Consider the following 18,690-nt stretch of genomic DNA (forward strand, 5'->3'; position numbering starts at 1 on the left):
GAGTCACCAACTGTTTTCCCAGCACTGCTGAGAGAACGGGTCTCTGTCTGGCAACTAGCCAACCTTTTCCTTCTAGCTTGAAGCCCAGGTGCTCTGCCCATTCTTTTCCCTCTGATGTGTGGGAGGGTCTAGGAGCAGATCTGGCTCTGGCAGCATTACCAGACCCTGGAGAGGCCCCACTGGTTCTAGGGGGCCTCCCTGGCTGCCAGATCTGCCACCCTGTTCCCCTGAACTTCAGGAGATTCTCTCTTCTGGTGTCCCTGCCAGTGCACAATGGCAAATTTCTAGTTCATCCAAATGGCTTTCCATAAAGCCAAGATCTCTTCTTTGTTTCTGATCTCCTTCCAAGCTGAGGTGAGGAGCCCCCTCTCCTGATATAGAGCTCTGGGTACGTGAGTGGTAGCAAATGCATGCCAGCTGTCTGTGTATACTGCATGGCCTTCTCTCTTCCCCGTCTCAATGCCTGTGGCGAAGCCGATACCTTCAACCCTTTGAGCTGATATCCCTAGATTGAGGGACTGAGCCCAGATTGCTTCATCTTTTCTGATGACTGCTATTCCCATATACCTTATACCCTCTTGAGAGAAACTGCTCCCATTCACGGACAATACCTCCTCTGCCTCCAGCAGTGGAGCATCAGTCAGGTCTGGACTGGCAGACTGGATCAAGTGGGTTCCTCTGCACAGTCATGCAGAGGTTGTTGTGGGTCATCATCGGGCCCCGGGCTTACCACATTGATAGCCGAGGTTCTGCAGAACTTGATACAGGGGGTTGATCTAAGAGAAGCGCGTGGTAGCGTGTCACCGGGCATTTGATATCCATCTTTCTGAAATCCCTGCAGGAGAGTCTCAACTGAGTGAGGAATAGTTAGCTAAAGTTCCTGTCCCAGAGTTAGCTTATCAGCTTCCTTTTTGAGTATGGCAGTGGCTGCCACGGCTCCAATACAGGCTGGACAGCCAGCAGACACTGGGCCCAGCCTTTTGCAGAGATAGGGCACAGGCTGCTTTCAGGGTCCCAGGGTTTGGGTTAAGATGTCCTTTGCTATCCCTTTAGCCTCCTCCATGAATAGGTGAAAGGGTTTTGTGATGTCCAGGAGGGCCCAGGCTAGTGCAGACAAAAAGGCTTTCTTTAAAGTCTCAAAAGCTTTCTGGCCGGGCATTGGTGGCTCAAGCCTGTCATTCTAGCTACTCAGGCGGCTGAGATCTGAGGATCACAGTTCAAAGCCAGCCCTGGCAGGAAAGTCTATGAGACTCTTCTCTCCAATGAACCACCAGAAAACTGGAAGTGTGCTGTGATTCAAGTGGTAGAGCGCTGGCCTTGAGTTGAAGAGCTCAGGGACAGTGCCCAGGCCCAGAGTTCAAGCCCCATGACTAAAAATAAAAAAGTGTTCACTGCAGGGGTTAGCTTCCCCTGAGATCAGCATAGAAGGATTTGGCAATCTCAGCAAACCCTAGAATCCACAAGTAGCAGTAGCCAAGCGGCCCCAGGAACTCTTCTACCTGCTTCTTGTTCTCTGGAGAAGGAATCTTCAAAATCACTGAGATGCAACTCTGAGAGTGGGTGTGTTTCCCTTCCTCAAGGTTCTACCCCAAGTAGGTGACATGGGGCATTGGTGAGACTCCATACTCCAGGGTCTGTGGAGTCTCCAATAGTCCTTCAATTGCTGCTCTACACTCCTCAGTTTCAGAAGGAACTAAGAGGTCATCTATATATTAGAATAGGGTGCTCTTTGGGTATTTTTGGTGAAACTCCAATAAATCAACACTCATGGCTTCATCAAACATGGTTGAGGAGTGCTTAAATCCCTGAGGCAACTTAGTCCAAGTGAGTTAGCCTGTGTATCCCCCTTTGGGGTCAGTTCATTCAAAAGCAAAGATGGGTTAGCATACAGGTGCCAAGGGCAGGGAGAAAGCATCTTTAAGATCCAGGACAGTATAGACCTACCTCTCTGGTGGAAGGAGACTTGGGAGAGTATCGGGGTTCAGAGGATGTATTGGATGTATAGTCTCAACCTGTCTATTAACTGCCCTGAGGTCCTGCACCAGCCAGTAGTCTTGGGTTTCAAGACTGGGAGTCATGGGGTCTTCCAAGGTGAATGACGTGGGGCAAGTGGAGTGCAATTCCCTGCTTCACCTCTAGACTCATGGGGTACCGCCTCACTCTGATGGGGCTTGCCAAGCTCAGTAACTAGACAACAGATGGAGGTCGGTGGGCTGCCAGGCCAGGTGGATTGTTCTCTGCCCAGACTTGGGGGAATCTGGTCTTCAGTGAGTGTGGATACTCCGAGGGCTGGGGAGTACTGCCAGGAGCCGATTTCAGCTGTAGGCAATATTCCTCCAACCATGGGCAACTTTTGCTGACACCATGGGCTCCTGGGGAGCCATGAAATGCACTCAGTTGGACATCTGTCCTTTTTTCCCTATTTTTGAACACTCTTTTTTTTTTTTTTGGTCGGTTGTGGGCCTTGAACTCTGGGCCTGGGCGCTATCCCTCAGCTCTTCAGCTCAAGACCAGTGCTCTACCACTTGAGCCACAGCACCACTTCCAGTTTTCTGAATGGTTTATTGGAGATAAGAGAGTCATAGAGTTTTCTGCCCAGGCTGGCTTTGAACCATGATCCTCAGATCTCAGCCTCTGAGTACCTAAGATTACAGGCCTGAGCAACCAACACCTCGCTTCTGAAATGTTTCAGCATGTACTTCAAAGGAGTTCTGCGGCAGCTTGAACTTCCCCCCATTTCTTTTTTTTATAAAACAACGAAAACAAGACCAACACCAACAGAAACCATCACAGAGCAAATACTAGGTGGCTAACAATGCATATGTGTGCACGCACACGTGCACACACACACACACACACACACACACACACACACACACACACACACACACACACCAGGACTCAAGCCAGAGAATCCCAACCAAGACTTGAGTCTGTTTCAAAGGGCCTGTGATGTCTCTCAAGGTCCTAGGACACTGGATCAACGGCTGTGTCCAGACTCTCCACGATGTCCACAAGAGGGCACCCCACACAAACTTCCCGCCAGAGGTCTCCAAGAAAAGCAACTTTCTATGATGTCAAAAAATAATTTGGTGAATCCATAGAATTCCATTGTGTATAGGTACCACATTTTCTTGATCCATTCATCTACCGAGGGGCATTTGGGTTGGTTCCATATCTTGGCTAAGGTAAATCCTGCAGCAATGAATATCATCCTACTGGCGGGTTTAGTGTGGCCTTGTTTGTGGACATTTGGGTAGATTCCCAGAAGTAGGGTTGCCAGGTCCTAGGGGAGCTCTAGGTGTAGTTTTTGAGGAATCTTCACACTGCTTTCCAGAGTGGTGGAGTAAGTTTGCACTCCCACCAACAGGGTAGTAGCGTTCCCCGTTGGTCACATCCCCGCCAGCATCTGTTGTTAGATTTCTTGATTATGGACATTCTAACTGGTGTAAGGTGGAATCTCAATGTTGTTTTGATTTGCATTTCCTTTCTAAGCAGAGAGGCTGAGCAATTCTTCATGTGTCTCTTGGCCATTCCTATTTCCTCTTCACAGAGGTCTCTCTTAAGGTCTTTAGCCCACTTTTTAATAGGGTGGTTGTTTCTTTGGGGGTTTGTTTTGGGGGAATTTAATTTCTTGAGCTGTTGGCATATTTTAGATATGAGACCTTTGTCTGTTGTATGGGATTTTCATATATTTTGCTAGCTATGTCCTTTGTCATGCAGAAGCTCTGCAGGTTAATGCAATCCCATTTATCCAGGCTTTCTGTGACTTGTGTTTCTGGATCTTTATTAAGAAAGTTTTGACCTGTGCCAAGGAGCCTTAGTGTTTCTCCTAGTTATTATTGTTACATTCATAAGGAAATGGAAAGACTTGGAAAAAGCCATATTAAGTGAAGTAAGCCAGACCCAAAGAAAAGCAGGTCACACGATCTGCTTCATCTCTAAGAACTAGAATATGTAGAAAATATTCTTAACAGGGGATCTCAGGAACCCAAGTGCTTAGTGCAAAAATCTATATATAATAAAGAATATTAATATGAACTCCAACTTATAGAAACGGATATTCACCTTAGACCCTGTACATAGCTCATTCTTTTTCTCTAGTGTTGTTTTTGTCTTTCTTCATTTCTCTCAGTGTTTTGAGCCTCGTGTTTTGCCTAACAGACAATGCAATGTGTAAAAGGGAAAGGGAATCACAGAAACCGCAGAACAACGGATGAACCACAGCAACATCCATAGTCGACACTATGTGGGATGTGAACATTACAACTTAGGGTGGGGCTAGGGAGAGATAAGTAGGAGATAAAGACGGATGGGGTGATGATGATTAAAAACAAGTATACTTATTGTCTTACCTACGTAAGTAACCCCCCAGCTCATCACATTTTCAATTCAAAAAGAAAACATAAAGAAAAATAATAATTTGGGGTGCTACCTCGAGAGCAGCAAGGAGGAGAGGGGTGCAGTCCCTGGGGCCCTGGGGCATTCCAAGGGGTGCCTCCCCTAGGAATCGACTCACCCTATCTCCCTGGTGCCAAGACAACCTGGGGTTGTCTGAGGTCTTGTCTCCTGGGATCTCGTTAGGGACTCCAGAACGTTGAGGGGAAGACCCCCCCAAAGAGACCACACAGACTCAGAGTACAACCAAAAGAAAGTCTTTTATTGCCAGCCAGGAATACACTGCGCAGTTGGGTGTGCACAAAAGTTCAGTGCCCAGTCTGGTCTCACAGCCCCTTTTAAAGCAGAAAGCCCCCCACCACCACTTATTCACTCAGGGGAGGAAAGTCCCTGGTTCTTTCCTGCAGGTTCAAGCCAAGTGTGAAGTTACAGAAGGTAAAACAATATTGTAAGCAGGCATGAGTGGGCTAAAACAGTGCTGTAAGCAATCATAAGCGGGGCAACATGATAGTCACCATGACATTTCTATAACCATAACCACTGCTATGATCATTCCTATAACTCATTACTGTGATCATTTCCATAACCCATTACTATGATTGCTACCTAGAAACAGAAAGAAACAATGCCTACATATATCTGGAAGTGTCCAGCTATAAAGAACTAATCTCACAAGTGGGGTGCAGCCTTGTAAGGTGGAGTCACAAAAAAAACAGAGTTATATAAGCTAAGAGTAAACTCTAAAGTGGTGAATCCCTATTACACTATAAGCTTAAAAATTAAGATAGAAGCTGGGTGCTGTGGCTCATGCCTAAATGGTAGCTACTCAGGAGGCTGAGATCTGAGGATCATGGTTCAAATCCAGCCTGAGCAAGGTTAACTACCAATGACCTACCCAAAACAAAAGCCAGAAGTGGAGCTGGGAGTCAAGTGGTAGAGCACTATCTTTGAGCACAAAAGCTTCTAGAGACATTGCCCAGGTCCTGAGTTCAAACCTCAGGACACACACACACACACACACACACACACACACACACACACACACACACACACACACACACATATGCAATAGTAGCAGGACTCAAACCTCAGTATCTGATGCTCATTGGCTGACACTCTACCACCTGAGCCACTCCTCCAACCCCAGGATAATAGTTTTTAGAAATGATAAGAAATTGGGTGGTTTCCATCCATGCTTGACAATACTATGATGGGCCAGGAGGGGGAGCAGGGGAGTCATGGCTGGCGCCTGATGTACTTCCAACACACTGGACCAGCACCAGAGAGGGACGCAATGTGTTTCTTCCACTTCTGACCATTGAAGACATTGGAGATGCCACTCTCATACCAAAATCCTCTTCTGGTATTAAAGTTTTTGGTGATTTAATTATTTTTTTCCTAAGCTTTCGTAATTTTTCTTGGCTTTCTCCCCCCCCCCAGCCCCCAATTCTCTCTCATGGGGTTTAAGCTTAAAGCCTGGGTGCTTGTTTGTCCTTCAGCTTTCTCTCTCAAGTCTAACACTCTACCACTTGAGCCATGCCTCCACTACCAGTTTTTTGCTGACTCATTGGAGATAAGCTTCTCATGGAATTTTCCTGCCCCGGCTGGTGTTGAACTGGGATCTCAGATCTTAGCCTTCTGATGAGTGACAGCATTCAGCAACCACTTCAACTTTCTTCTTCTTTCTCAAAGTGAGAACTCTACCACTTTGAGCCACAACACCACTTCTGGTGTTCTGATGGTTCATTGGAGATAAGTGTCTCATGGACTTTTCCTCCCTGGGCTGGCTTCTAACTCTGATCCTCACATCTCAGCCTCTTGAGTAGATAGGATGACAGGCATGAATAGCAGCACTCAGCAACCACTTCAACTTCCTAAACATGAGCATGCTGCTCATCTGCAAAAGATGCACAAGCCCTGTTTCCGTTGCACAGGTGGTGTGTGCAGACATCATCAGACCCCAGATATGAATTTGACAAACAACCTTCCTTCAATAAATAAGATCTGGTTTATTTTTTATTACTCTTTGTGACCTAAAAATTCCCTTTCTGGCATCTCAACTTGGAAGTGGCCATCTTCTTCAGCAAGGTCAGCAATCTGGCCTGTTTCCTCTTCCCATCTGGTCCCCTCCCTTCCCCCCTCATTTTGGCCCTCCCCACTCTGAGTGGCCTAAGTCTCTGCCTTTCCCTGGGTCCCCCTATCCCCCATCCTCATCTCTTCCAACACCCCCTTGCAATCCCCTGGGGCTCAGCGAGGCTGGAAGCTTAAAGTATAGGTGGGTGGGATGGTGCCAAAGCCCACACATTTGGGGGACACGTCGATGTCTTGGGGAGCCTGCGTGGGCTTGAAGCGGAAGTTCTGCATGATGGTGGTGAGAAAGAGAAAGAGCTCCATTTTAGCCAGGCCTTCTCCTAGGCAGTACCGCTTTCCTGCAGAGGAGAGGAGAGAGGGCAGGGGTGAAGCCAACCCTCTCTCTGAGATGTCACCCCCAAACCCCAAATCCCCAGCTGAGTTCTCTAATAGGCGTAGGGAGGGGTGTAAAATTCTTGCCCGGGAGACTTTCCATGAAGGCTCTCATCCTCTCTGAGCCTCCGTTTCCCTAGTCATTGAGGGGGCTGGGCACTGTCCTTTAGCTTTTCCCATTGAGGTTGGTTATAGCACTTGAGCCACAGCTCCACTTACAATATAATTTTGGTCAGTCATGGAGCTTGAACTCAGGGCCTGGGTGCTGTCCTGAGCTGTTCCTCTGGAGGCTAGTGCTCTACCATTTTAAGCTATAGCACCACTTTCAGTTTTCTGGTAGTTCGTTGGAGCTAAGAGTCTCAAGGACTTTCTTGCCTGGGCTGGCTTTGAACCACAATCCTCAGCTTTCAGCCCCTTAAGTAGCTAGAATGGACAGCTAGTGTGAGCCATGGACAACCTGGCTAACTGTTTGTTCTTGATTTTCCTCATCTCTGAATGAATGAGATCTGATAACCCTTTTTGCTTTCCTGGACCCCCATACAGGATATTTGAGGATGATGGGGGATTGCATGTAATTGATCGCAGAGTAGATCCAAGAGGAACTTCCAAGCTGAGGAAAGGCATTAATGAGGCTGTAGCTCAGAGGGGGCTGGCCTATGCAGCTGTCCCCTTTGCTGAGAGTTGTGGCCTAGTGGCCAACGCTGGTCACTCACCGATGGAAAAGGGAACAAAAGCATCACTCTTCTTAAACTGTCCTTTGTCATCCAGGAAGTGGTGAGGGTTGAAATCCTGGGGGTTGGAGAAGAACTTGGGGTCTCTCAGCACAGAGCCCAGCATGGGGAACACTTCTGTACCCTGAAAAGAAGAGGAGCAGGGAGAGTGAGATATGCAGATGGGAAAATGAATGTGCTGAAACTCCCCTTGGACAATGGTAGGAGGGGCCAGGAAGTGGAACTGTGGGAGTGGAGGGTGGAAGGAAGAGCTTCAGGGGACATGAAGTTAAGGTCCCTGAGGGTGTGTAGAAGCTCCCGTTCAATGACATCAGCTGGTTGATGGACACAGGTTTGAGTCTCTGATGCCAAAGATTGGGAGATCTGCAGCTCCCATCTCTCCAGGCAGGTGATTGCAGGGGGGGGGGGCAGGAGACTTGGCAGTTAGATGTGCCAGGGCCATGAGATATGGAATCCTTGAGAAGGATGGATCACAAACTGGAGATTCCTGTTCTTAAGCAAGAGGTCTGGGTAAAGAAGATTGAACTGCCCCGCCCTCCGTGTGTGTGTTTGTATGTGTGTGTGTGTGTGTGTGTGTGTGTGTGTGTGTGTGCGTGTGTGCGTGTGTGTGTGTGTGTGTGTGTGTGTGTGTGTGCCAGTCCTAGGGCTTGAAATCAGGGCCTGGGCAATGTCCCTGCCCTGTTTTTTGCTTTGAGCCCACAGCTCCACTTTCAGCATTTTTGGTGGTTAATTCCAAATAAGAGTCTCCTGGACTTTCCTGTCTGGCCTGGCTTCAAACCTTGATCCTTAGATCTCAGCCTCCTGAATAGTTAGGATGACAAGGTCTGAGTCACAAGAGCCTGGATTTCCCTCTCTTTCCCATCCCCCCCCCTCTAATTGTGAGTTTTGAACTCAGGGCCTGGGTGCTGTCCCTGGACCTCTTTGTGCTCAAAGCAAGTGCTCTACCACGTGAGCCACAATGCTACTTCCAGGTTTGGGGGAGTTTATTGGAGATAAGTGTCTCATGGGGATTTTTGTGCCAGACCACCTTGGAACTGTGATCCTCAGATCTCAGCCTCCTTAGCAATTAGGATTACAGGTGTGAGCCACCAGCACCTGGCGTCAACTCTTGATTTAAGAAGGCCAGGCTTGGATCTCTTGAGCAGGGGAAGTTGGGGGTAAGGTGGGGTTGCAGGGAGCTAGGATACAGAAGTCTCTCAGTAGGAAAGAAGGGACAGGGTGGGTGAGGGAGTCTTTGATTAAGATGGGAAGCCAGAGCCGGGCGCTGGTGGCTCACTCCTGTAATCCTAGCTACTCAGGAGGCTGAGATCTGAGGATCGCGGTTCAAAGCCAGCCCGGGCAGGAGAGACCGTGAGACTCCTATCTCCAATAAACCACCAGAAAACCGGAAGTGGCGCTGTAGCTCAAGTGGTAGAGTGCTCGCCTTGAGCTGAAGAGCTGAGGGACAGTGCTCAGGCCCAGAGTTCAAGCCCCATGACCGACAAAAAAAAAAAAAAAAAAGATGGGAAGCCAGGGAGTCCTGCCTGTTAGGGATTTGGGGTGCCAGGATCCCAGGGGCGGGCAAGTGGCACCTTGGGCAGGAAGAATTCCCGGAACTTGGTGTCCTTGGTGACCCTGCGGGCCAGCCCCATGGGGATCATATCTCCAAATCTCTGGATCTCATGAATCACGGCCTCTGTGTAGGGCATCTTCAGTCGATCCTCAAACTTGGGCTGCCGGTTTTTGCCAATGACCCGATCAATCTCTTCATGGACTTTGGCTGGGATTGGGGAGAGAAAGGGAAATATGTTTAGATATCTGAAAGCTTCAAGGCAGGGATGAGAGTCAAAAAAAAAAAAAAAAAAAAAAAAAAAGAAGAAGAAAAGAAAAGATCCAGGCACTGGTCGTCCACACCTGCTATCCGAGTTACTCAGCAGGCTGTGATCTAAGGATCAGGGTCCAAGCCAGCCTGGCAAGAAAGTTCATGAGACTCTTATCTCCAATAAGCCACCAGAAAACCAGAAGTGGTGCTGTGGCTCAAAGTGGTAGAGCACTAGCCTTGAGGGAAAAAACTCAGGGACAATGCCCAGGTCCTGAGCTTAAGCCCAATAACCCACAAAAATGGAAAGAAAGGAAGAAAGGAAGGGAGGAAGGAAGGAAGGAAGGAAGGAAAGAAGGAAAGAAGGGAACGAAAGAAGGGAGGGAGGGAGGGAGGGAAGGAGAGAAAAGAAGAGAAGAGAAAAGAAAAGAAACGAAAAGGAAAGAAAACTGGATGAAGGACTTGAAACAATGGATGACAGGCAAACAGCTCCCCATTCATTCACAGTGGGTGTTGGCCATTAGCTCACTATTCTGTCAGTATTAAAGGAGCAGGCTTAGGGGTGTGGCTTGGAGAAGGAGTCCTTTGGGGTTTAGATCAGCAATTTATCAATCCATTCAGTTAGCATCATTTTTCTGTTGGTGGGGGTGGGGAGCTTGAATTTGGGGCCTGGACACTGTCCATGAGCTATTTTTACTCAAGGCTTAGTGTTCTACCATCTTGAGCCACAACTCCACTTCTGGTTTTGTGATAGTTCACTGGAGATAAGAGTCTCAAGGAGTTTCCTGCCCAGATGGTCTTTGAACCATGATCTTCCCATCTCTGCCTCCAGAGTAGCTAGGATGACAGGTCTGAGCCACCCATGTGCAGTGTTTTCATAGCTAAGACTTTAATAGCTAAATCTACAGGCTGGCTCTCCTGTCTTGATTATAGCCAAACCCATGTGAGGGTCTGGGTTCTTGGGAGAAATCAGAACATTGCAGCTGACCTAGGGGAGCTTTTAGGGCCTGGGCCTCCACCCCCCACTTCTCTATCCCTACCCCTACCCAGCCTTACCTTCCACATTTGGATATTTCATGAGCAGCAGGAAGCCATAACGCAAGGTGGTGCTGACGGTCTCTGTGCCCGCAAAGAAGAGGTTCAGTGTGGTGAGCACCAGATTCTTCATGAAGAATTCTGTATTGGGGTTCTTCTTCTCCTGCAGGAAGAGAGGCCTTCAAGTTCACCCCTCTTCCCATGCTTTAGCAGGATCTTCTGGAAGGTTCCCTTAGAGTCTACCTCTGTGAGGTCCAGGTGGAAAATGAATCTGCCAGGCTCTGTCCAGTTTGCAGAATTTTGCCCAGGATTCTGACTCTGCCCAAAATATACCTCTCACCTTTGCCTGGTGAACCTCTGAGGTTTTTTTTTTCTTTATAAAAGCTGAGACTGGGACTCAACATTGGTACCTGATGTTTTCGCTTATTGGCTGGTGATCTACCAACTGAGCCAGGCCTAAAGCACTAGCCTCAGAGACAGACCAAGAGTAAGCTAGATGGCACAGCTTCCATGCTATGGGAGCTCAGGCAGGTCATCAACACTCTCTGTGCTGCGATTCCTCATTGTGATCCTAATATAACTTCATTCAACATCTACAATGGGCCAGGCACCGATGGCTCACGCCTATAATCCCAGCTACTCAGGAGGTTGAGATCTGAGGATTTGCTGTTCAACACCAGAGTAGGCAGGAAAGTCTATGCAACTCTTACCTCCAACTAACTAGCAACCAAGCAAGCAAACAAACCAAAAACAACAACTGAAAGCGGCACTGTGGCCCACGTGTAGAGTGCTAGCCTTGAGCAAAAGAACTCAGGAGCAGTACCCAGGCCCTAAGTTCAAGCCCCAGGACTGACTCATACACAAACACACAAAACACACACACACACACACACACACACACGACTCTGAGCCCCACAACCAACCCCCCAAAAATGCTTAGCATAGATAATGCAGTAGACTTGGTTGGGATTATCTTCTCTGTGGATGAGGGCTCTGTAGATGAACACCCATGTTCATTACAATCAACCTTGAGGATAATTTATATAATTTGCATAGCCCTCTGCTCTCCACCCCAGCCCAATCTGAGTCCCCTCTGCCTGGCATTGAACTTCCCTCCCTCCCTCCATTCCCACCTCCGGCACACACCTCCTGCATGCGGATGAGAAAGGAGTCAATGAAGTCTCGTGGGGAGTTGGGGTCCAGGGTGCGCTGGTTCTGTTCCACCTTCTTGATTACGAAGTCCTCCAGCCCCTTCAGCTCCTTACGAGCCTGTTGCTGTGGTCCCGGCAGATGCTTCATGATGGAGGAAAACATCTCAAAGAGCTGTGGTGGGGGAGAGGGGTGGAGAGAGAAAGCAGAGAAAAGACAGACATTCACCAGGTGGTGTAGCGCATACTGGGAATCCCAGCCTCTCTGGAAATAGAGTCCAGAAAGGCCTCATTTGAGGCAACTCTGCCTCACAAAGATGAGTGAATAAATAAAATAAGGACTAAGAGACATAGTTCAAATTATAGAATACTTGCCTAATATGCACTAGCCTGGGTTCAATCTCCAGTGGAACCAAAGGCAAAATCACATCCCTACCCCAAGTGTCACTGCCCTCCCCCAGCCATGGGGTCCCCATCTGCCATCCTCCTGCCTCCAAGGCCTCCTCAAAACCAGCCTCCACTTTTGTACATCTGAACAGTTATGTCAGGACCTAGAGCAAGTGTCTAATATGCAGGTCTCTGAGGACTCCTGGACATTTCCACCATGGCCTGAAAACAGAGCCTGCTGGTAAAAGCGTGGGCACCACCACCCACTCGACTCCTGGGCTGTGAGGTGGCACCAAACCAACTGAATGGTCTCTGACAGATGCACACTGCCCAGTCCTGGGCTCGTGACTGTGTGGCCACTGCCCGCATGCTCTACCTCTTGAGCCACAGCTCCACTTTATAGCTTTTTGCTGGTTAATTAGACATAAGAATCTCACAGCTGTTCCTGCCCAGGATGAGATCCTTAGATCTCAGCCTCCTGAATAGCTGGAAATCCAGGCTTGGGTCACAGGCCTTCAAGTTTGTTTTGTCAACTGTAGGGCTTGAACTCAGGGCCTGGCACAGTCCCCGAGCTCTTTTGCTCAAGGCTAGCACTCTACCCATTTTGAGCCATAGTTCTACTTCTGATTTTCTGGTGGTTAATTGGGGATAAGAGCCTCAGAGACCTTCCTGCCAGGGATGGCTTTAAACTGCCATCCTCAGATCTCATCTTCCTGAGCAGCTAGGATGACAGGCGTGAGTCCTGGATATTCTCAAGGTATTTTTCTGACCTGGGTTTTGCTCATAGAGTCGGGGCAGGGCGTGGCGTGGGTTACCTGCCCAGTGGAGGTGGCTGTGAACTGGAAGCTGCCCGTCATCATTCGCAGGAGAGACAGGAACTCCTTGTCCTCATAGTCGAAGCGGTCCCCAAAGACAATGGAGCTGATGACATTGGAGACCATTCTGCTCAGGTAGAAGGTGGGATCTATGAAGGTGCCTGCAGGGTGGAGAGTGAGGGGTTTATGCAGGTACGTGCAAGAGGGAAGGGATAAAGAATGGGAGAGTTTGCAGGGGGTGGAGGTGGTTTGCTGGCAGGGGTGATGGGTGGGAGTGTATGAAGATACCTGCTGGAGTGGAGGGTCTATGGAAGGCCTGCAGAGATGGGGGTGTGGGTCTATGGAGGGGCCTGCAGAGATGGGGGTGTGGGTCTATGGAGGGGCCTGCAGAGATGGGGTGTGGGTCTATGGAGGGCCTGTAGGGTCGCAGGGTGAAGGGTCTATGGAAGAGCCTACAAGGGTGGAGAATTGGGGTCCACAAAGGTGGAGGGTGGAGGTCTGCAGGAGTGGATGGTGGGGTCTGCAGGGTGGATGATGGGGTTTGCAGTGTGGATGGTGGTGGTTTGCAGGGGTGGAGTGTGAGGGTCTACAAGAGGGTCTGCAGGGGTAGATGGTGGGGGTCTGCAGTGGTGGAAAGTAAGGATCCGCAGGGTGGAGGGTGAGGGTCTGCAGGGGTGGAGGGTGAGAGTCTGCAGGGGTGGAGGGTAAGGGTCTGCAGGAGGAGGTTGGGGTCTGCAGGGGTGGAGGGGGAGGGTCTGCAAGAGTAGAGGATGAAGATCTGCAGGGCTGGTGGGTGAGGAGCTGCAGGAGTGGAGCATAAGGGTCTACAGGGGTGGATGGTGGGGGTGTGCAGGGGTGGAAGATGTGGGTCTGCAGGGGTGAAGGGTGTGGGGCTGCAGAGCTGGAGGGTTTGAGTCTGCAGGGATGGAGGGTGGAGGTCTGCAGGAGTGGATGGTGGAGGTCTGCAGGGTGGATGGTGGTGGTCTGCAGGGGTGGAATGTGAGTGTGTACAAGAGTGGAGAATGAGGGTCTGCAGGGGTAGATGGTGGGGGTCTGCAAGGGTGGAGGGTGAGGATCTGCAGGGTGGAGGGTTGGGGTCTGCAGGGGTTGAGGGTGAGGAGTCTGTAGGGGTAGATGGTGTGGGTCTGCAGGGGTGGAGGATGGGGGTCTGCAGTGGTGGAAAGTAAGGATCCGCAGGGGTGGAGGGTGAGGGGTCTGCAGGGTTAGAGGGTGAGAGTCTGCAGGGGTGGAGGGTAGGGGTCTGCAGGAGGAGGTTGGGGTCTGCAGGGATGATGGGTGAGGAGCTGCAGGAGTGGAGAATAAGGGTCTACAGGGGTGGATGGTGGGGGTGTGCAGGGGTGGAAGATGTGGGTCTGCAGGGGTGAAGGGTGTGGGGCTGCAGAGCTGGAGAGTTTGGGTCTGCAGGGATGGAGAGTGAAGGGTGTGCAGGGGTAGAGGGTCTGGATCTGAAAGGGTAGAGGGTGAGGATCTTTAGGGGAGAAGGGAGAGGTGTATACAGGGGTGGGGTGAGTGGTCTGGTGAGGGATCTGCAGGGGTGGAGGGTGTGGGTCTGCAGGGGTGGAGGGTGTGGGTCTGCAGGGGTGGAGGATGAGGGGTCTGGTGAGGAGTCTGCAGGAGTGGAGGGTGTGGGTCTGCAGGGGTGGAGGGTGGGGAATCTGCAGGGGTGAACGGTGAGGGCTCTGGTGAGGGGTCTGCAGGAGTGGGGGGTGTGGGTCTGCAGGGGTGGAGGATGAGGGGTCTGCAGGGGTAGAGGGTGAGGGCTCTGGTGAGGGGTCTGCAGGAGTGGAGGGTAGGGGTCTGCAGGGGTGGAAAGTAGGGGATGCTGGGGAACCCAGGAAATATCTGTCTTCCTGGAAAACAACCAAACGGAGTGCTCTGATGCCAGTCTGACCATTTGGGAAAGATTTTGGGGGGTGTCTGAACCCCAGGGCCTCCCTCCTCCCCTCCCCCTACTCCCCATCCACCCCGTCCAGCAGCTACCATGTGTGTCCTGCAGTGCCTGGATGAGGAAGCCTGCCTCCTCCTGGATGCGCTCCTCGATGCCTCTCTTGCCCAGTCCAAAGTCCCGCAGCGTGGTGATGGAGAAGCGCCTCAGCTGCTTGGCCCGCTCCCCATTGCTGAAGACCATACCTGGCCAAGAGAAGGGGTCAGGCTGATGGTCATGCTGGGAAGGAGGGTGGGATCAGACCAGGGTGACCTGCAGAATATGGAATGGACCTGCAGAGTACCCTTGGAGACACTGGGGCAGCAGGGAGGCCAGGATGCCAGATTCTGCAGAGAGCAAGAGAGGAAGGAAACCCTATAGGTAAAAGAGAGAACACTAAGGAGAGAGGAAAGAAAGCCTCAGACTCGGCGCCAACGATCTGCAGATCATCAGAAAGAGACAGAGAAGGGAGACAGGGTCCCCAAGGCACAGAGAAGGGGAGGCAGCCCCCACACTGCCCCATCAGGCACAGAGGCAGCCAATGGAGGGAGTGGGAAAGGAGGGAGGAGGAGAGAGGGGAGAGGCAGCAAGAGGGGAGGTGACTTGAAGTGAAAAACAGTGAATGGTTTTTGTCCACAGAGAACGGGAAGGCGAGGTGGGAAGACGCCGGGAGGACATGAGGCATGGCAGACACTTGAAGGGTCCAGAGGAGAAAGGCTGGGGAAACGGAGGCCACACATCCCTTTACACGATGACATGCACCCCGCTCACCATAGCCTTGGAAGAGCCAGTCACAGGTGGCCTGCTCCCCGCGCCCGCTGAACTCTTCGGCCTGGTCCACCAGCGCCTCCTTCACGGCCTCCTGACCGCACAGCACCACGACCCGCCGAGGGCCCAGGTAAACCGTGAACACTGGACCGAAGCGATCACTCAACTGGGGGAAGGGCAGATGGGAATAATTTAAGGAGCCAGGTACCAAGGTGCATTGGTTTTGATTCCCCTGAAACTCTGGCCAAGTCAACAGACTGAATATTCCCACACATGGTCTTTTCCTACTCAGAAAATAAAACACACATTTATTTTTATTTTTTGGTGCCCATCGTGGGACTCGAACTCAGGGTCTGGGTGTTGTCCCTGAGTTCTTTTGCTCAAGCCTAGCGCTCTGCCACTTGGAGCCACAGCCCCACTTCTGGTTTTCCAGTGGTTCTTGGGAGATGAGAGTCTCATGGACTTTCTTGCCCAGGTTGGTTTTGAACCACAATCTTCAGATGTCTCCTGAGTAGCTAAATGGCAGGCATAAGCCACAGTGCCAAGATAGAAATTGGCTTCTAAATTCTAAATTCCCTCCACCTCCAAGAAAAAAATTCCCCATTTAAGACTGTGGCTTGTCCAGTCTGTGGCCAGTGCCCAGTGAATCTGGGCAGTTCCCTCCCACCACCCCATCCCACCCATCTCCCATCCCCAACGCACCTTCATGAGAGAGTTGTACATCTGCTCCGTGTTGAGCTGCAGATAGTTTCCAATGAAGGGCAATGGTGTGGGGCCTGGAGGCAGCTTTCCTGAGAGCTTCCTCTGCTTCCAGACAGACATCAACACCATGACAGTCAGACAGGTGAGCACAGCCACCAGCAGCATGCCTGAGGCCAGCATGGTGGCGGCCAGGGTGCCAGTCAGATGCTGGTGGCTGAGCAGCTGTTCTGGCTGCCTTTATACTCTGTGGGATGGAAGGCTGGACTTTGGCCTTGATTGCATAACTGTCTCCTTTACCTTGTACAAGACCTCCTTCCCCCCTTCTCCCTGACCATACATTGTAACTAGTTTGAGATGTAGCCAGTGAGTTGGGGAGGGGAAGACCTCCGAGATTCTCCGGGCACAGGCCAGGCTGGTGGCATTTGACCAGAAAATATCCCAAGACTGTGGATCTGTTACCCTCAAAGCTAGGGTAGAGTTCCTGGAGCTTTAGATAGAAAGTCTCTCAGACCAAGGACTCTGAAAGTATGGGTAGATTTTTTTTTTGTCAGTCCTGGGGCTTGAACTCAGGACCTAGGCACAGTCCCTGAGCTTCTTTTGCTCAAGGCTAGCACTCTACCGCTTGAGCCACAGTGCCAATTCTGGATTTTTCTGTTTATGTGGTACTAAGGAATCAAACCCAGGGCTTGATTCATGCTAGGCAAGCACTCTACCACTAAGACACATTCCCTGCCATGGATGGATTTTTTTAGGGTCTCAGGAGAGGTGTGGGTCTCACTCAAATGATTGGTAGAAGATAGTTGGATATGAATTTGACAATGTTTCAATGAGGTGAGATTTGGGAGGGGTAGGATGATAGATTGGATAGATTGGCTAAGAAAGATCTAGAACTGTGAGTGTGGGGTAAGAAAGCCCAATAGGAATCTAGAGTGAGCCCCTGAGCCCAGATGTGGACCTACTGTGACTCAAGCCCTGTGCTGTCTCTTGAGACCCCAGGTTGAAGGTCACGTTTGGGGGCCCTGGAGCCAGGACCTGCCACTGCCTGTGGTCGGCCACCAGAGTCACATTTCAGTGGAACACCACCCAGCCCTGAAGACAGAATTCCAAGGTCACCATGGGCAGAGGAACAGACCAAGTTTAGAAATAATAACCACCAGTATGGCAGAAAATCCCATCCACAAAGGGGTCCGATTGGCAAAGAACTCCCACTGGATTTCCTACCTATAGGCAAGTGCACTCAATTTATTATATCACTTCTGTTATTGTGGTTATTTATGATTGTCGCCTAGTTTACATGTAGGTGTCTTGTGCCCAGAACCCAGGGATTATGCCTAGAATACAAACATAGGAAACTGTCTCATCAAATGTGGGGCTTGAACTCAGGACCTGGGTGCTATCCCTCTTTTGCTGAAGACTAGCACTCTATCGCTTTGAGCCACTGTTCAACTTCTGGATTTCTGGTGGTTCATTGGAGATAAGAGTTTCATGGACTTTCCTGCCCAGGCTGGCTTTGAACCAAGATCCTCAGATCTCAGCCTCTTCAGAAGCTAGGATGGCAGGCATGAGCAACCAGGTCTCAGCCTGTTTTTCTTTTTCTTTTTCTCTTATGCAAATCCTGGGGTTTGAGCTCAGGGCCACAGCATTGTCCTTTAGCTTTATTTATTTATTTATGCTCAAGGCTGGCCTTCTACCATTTGAGCCACACCTCCACTTCTGGCTTTTTGCTGGTTTACTGGAGATAAAGAGTCTCATGAACTTTTCTTCCCAGGCTGGTTTTGAACCAAGATCCTCAGATCTTAGCCTCTTATGCTGTCAGGATGACAGGCGTGCACACTGGTTCCTGGCTTCCTTATCTTTTGATTGCTAGTGGTGATGAAGACACTGCCTCATCATCTCCACTAAAGTGACCCAGGTGCTGTGTGAGAAAGCAGGATTAGAACTCTCTTCCTTCCACACTTCATTGCCTGGCCCAGCCCTCCCTGCCTAAGGTGGGTCCTAAGATTGGAATAGTTGTGCAGTCAGCTTGAACTACACTCAGAGATGGAGAGATATCAGGCTGGCCTTGAGCTTGGGGCCCTGTGTGGCGAAAGAGTAGATACAGGAGAAGGTCACCAAAGTTCCTTGGAGAAGGCATAAAGATGACGCCATATAACTTGTGAGTTTGGGTCATGTGGGTTGTGTCACAGACCCTGGCAGAGGCTCTGGATAAGCAATATAGAGGCATTGATTATTGACACAGCAGAAGCTGGCCACCCACTTCAGGACTTTGGATGGGTGGGAGCTGGGTGAGGCTGGCATCCCCGGGCCTGGCCTGGTGCTTGCGGTTTGCTTCCTCCCATTTTAAGTGCTGGACTCTGAGCCTTATGTGGGGTGAATAAAGTGCAGAGAACAAAGCTGAGAGATAGAAAAGGTGTTTGTTGATTTTGGAGAGGGAAGAGGTGGGAAAAAGGATTAGCAAAGGCTTGGCAGAAATTGCTACCCTAGATCGGGGTGTACACCT

General features: G+C 50.3%; 1 protein-coding gene across 1 annotated transcript; it reads right to left on the reverse strand.

Annotated features, from left to right (window-relative positions):
- Nucleotides 1-6,387: 6,387 nt before the first annotated feature.
- LOC138811197 (cytochrome P450 2A5-like) lies at nucleotides 6,388-16,389 on the reverse strand. Its single transcript, XM_069998870.1, has 9 exons — nucleotides 16,191-16,389; nucleotides 15,492-15,654; nucleotides 14,777-14,926; nucleotides 12,776-12,936; nucleotides 11,572-11,748; nucleotides 10,447-10,588; nucleotides 9,164-9,351; nucleotides 7,575-7,716; nucleotides 6,388-6,827 (listed from the first exon to the last, which is right to left on the reverse strand). Exons 1-9 carry the CDS (start codon nucleotides 16,368-16,370, stop codon nucleotides 6,646-6,648), a joined length of 1,485 nt encoding a protein of 494 aa, XP_069854971.1. The 5' UTR covers nucleotides 16,371-16,389; the 3' UTR covers nucleotides 6,388-6,645.
- Between the last annotated feature and the right edge of the window lie 2,301 nt (nucleotides 16,390-18,690).

Source organism: Dipodomys merriami, unplaced genomic scaffold (assembly GCF_024711535.1).
Source record: "Dipodomys merriami isolate MVZ:Mamm:240054 unplaced genomic scaffold, mDipMer1.0.p SCAF_52, whole genome shotgun sequence".
NCBI classification, from domain to species: domain Eukaryota; kingdom Metazoa; phylum Chordata; class Mammalia; order Rodentia; family Heteromyidae; genus Dipodomys; species Dipodomys merriami.

What these genes read in the sequence shown, in the direction of transcription:
- LOC138811197 (XM_069998870.1), bottom strand. Translation starts at nt 16,370, where the DNA reads ATGCTGGCCTCAGGCATGCTGCTGGTGGCTGTGCTCACCTGTCTGACT. An exon ending in TTCTCATCCGCATGCAGGAG is followed by an intron (nt 10,589 to 11,571) that starts GTGTGTGCCGGA and finishes CTCTTCCTGCAG; the next exon opens with GAGAAGAAGAACCCCAATAC. An exon ending in GAAATATCCAAATGTGGAAG is followed by an intron (nt 9,352 to 10,446) that starts GTAAGGCTGGGT and finishes CCCCAATCCCAG; the next exon opens with CCAAAGTCCATGAAGAGATT.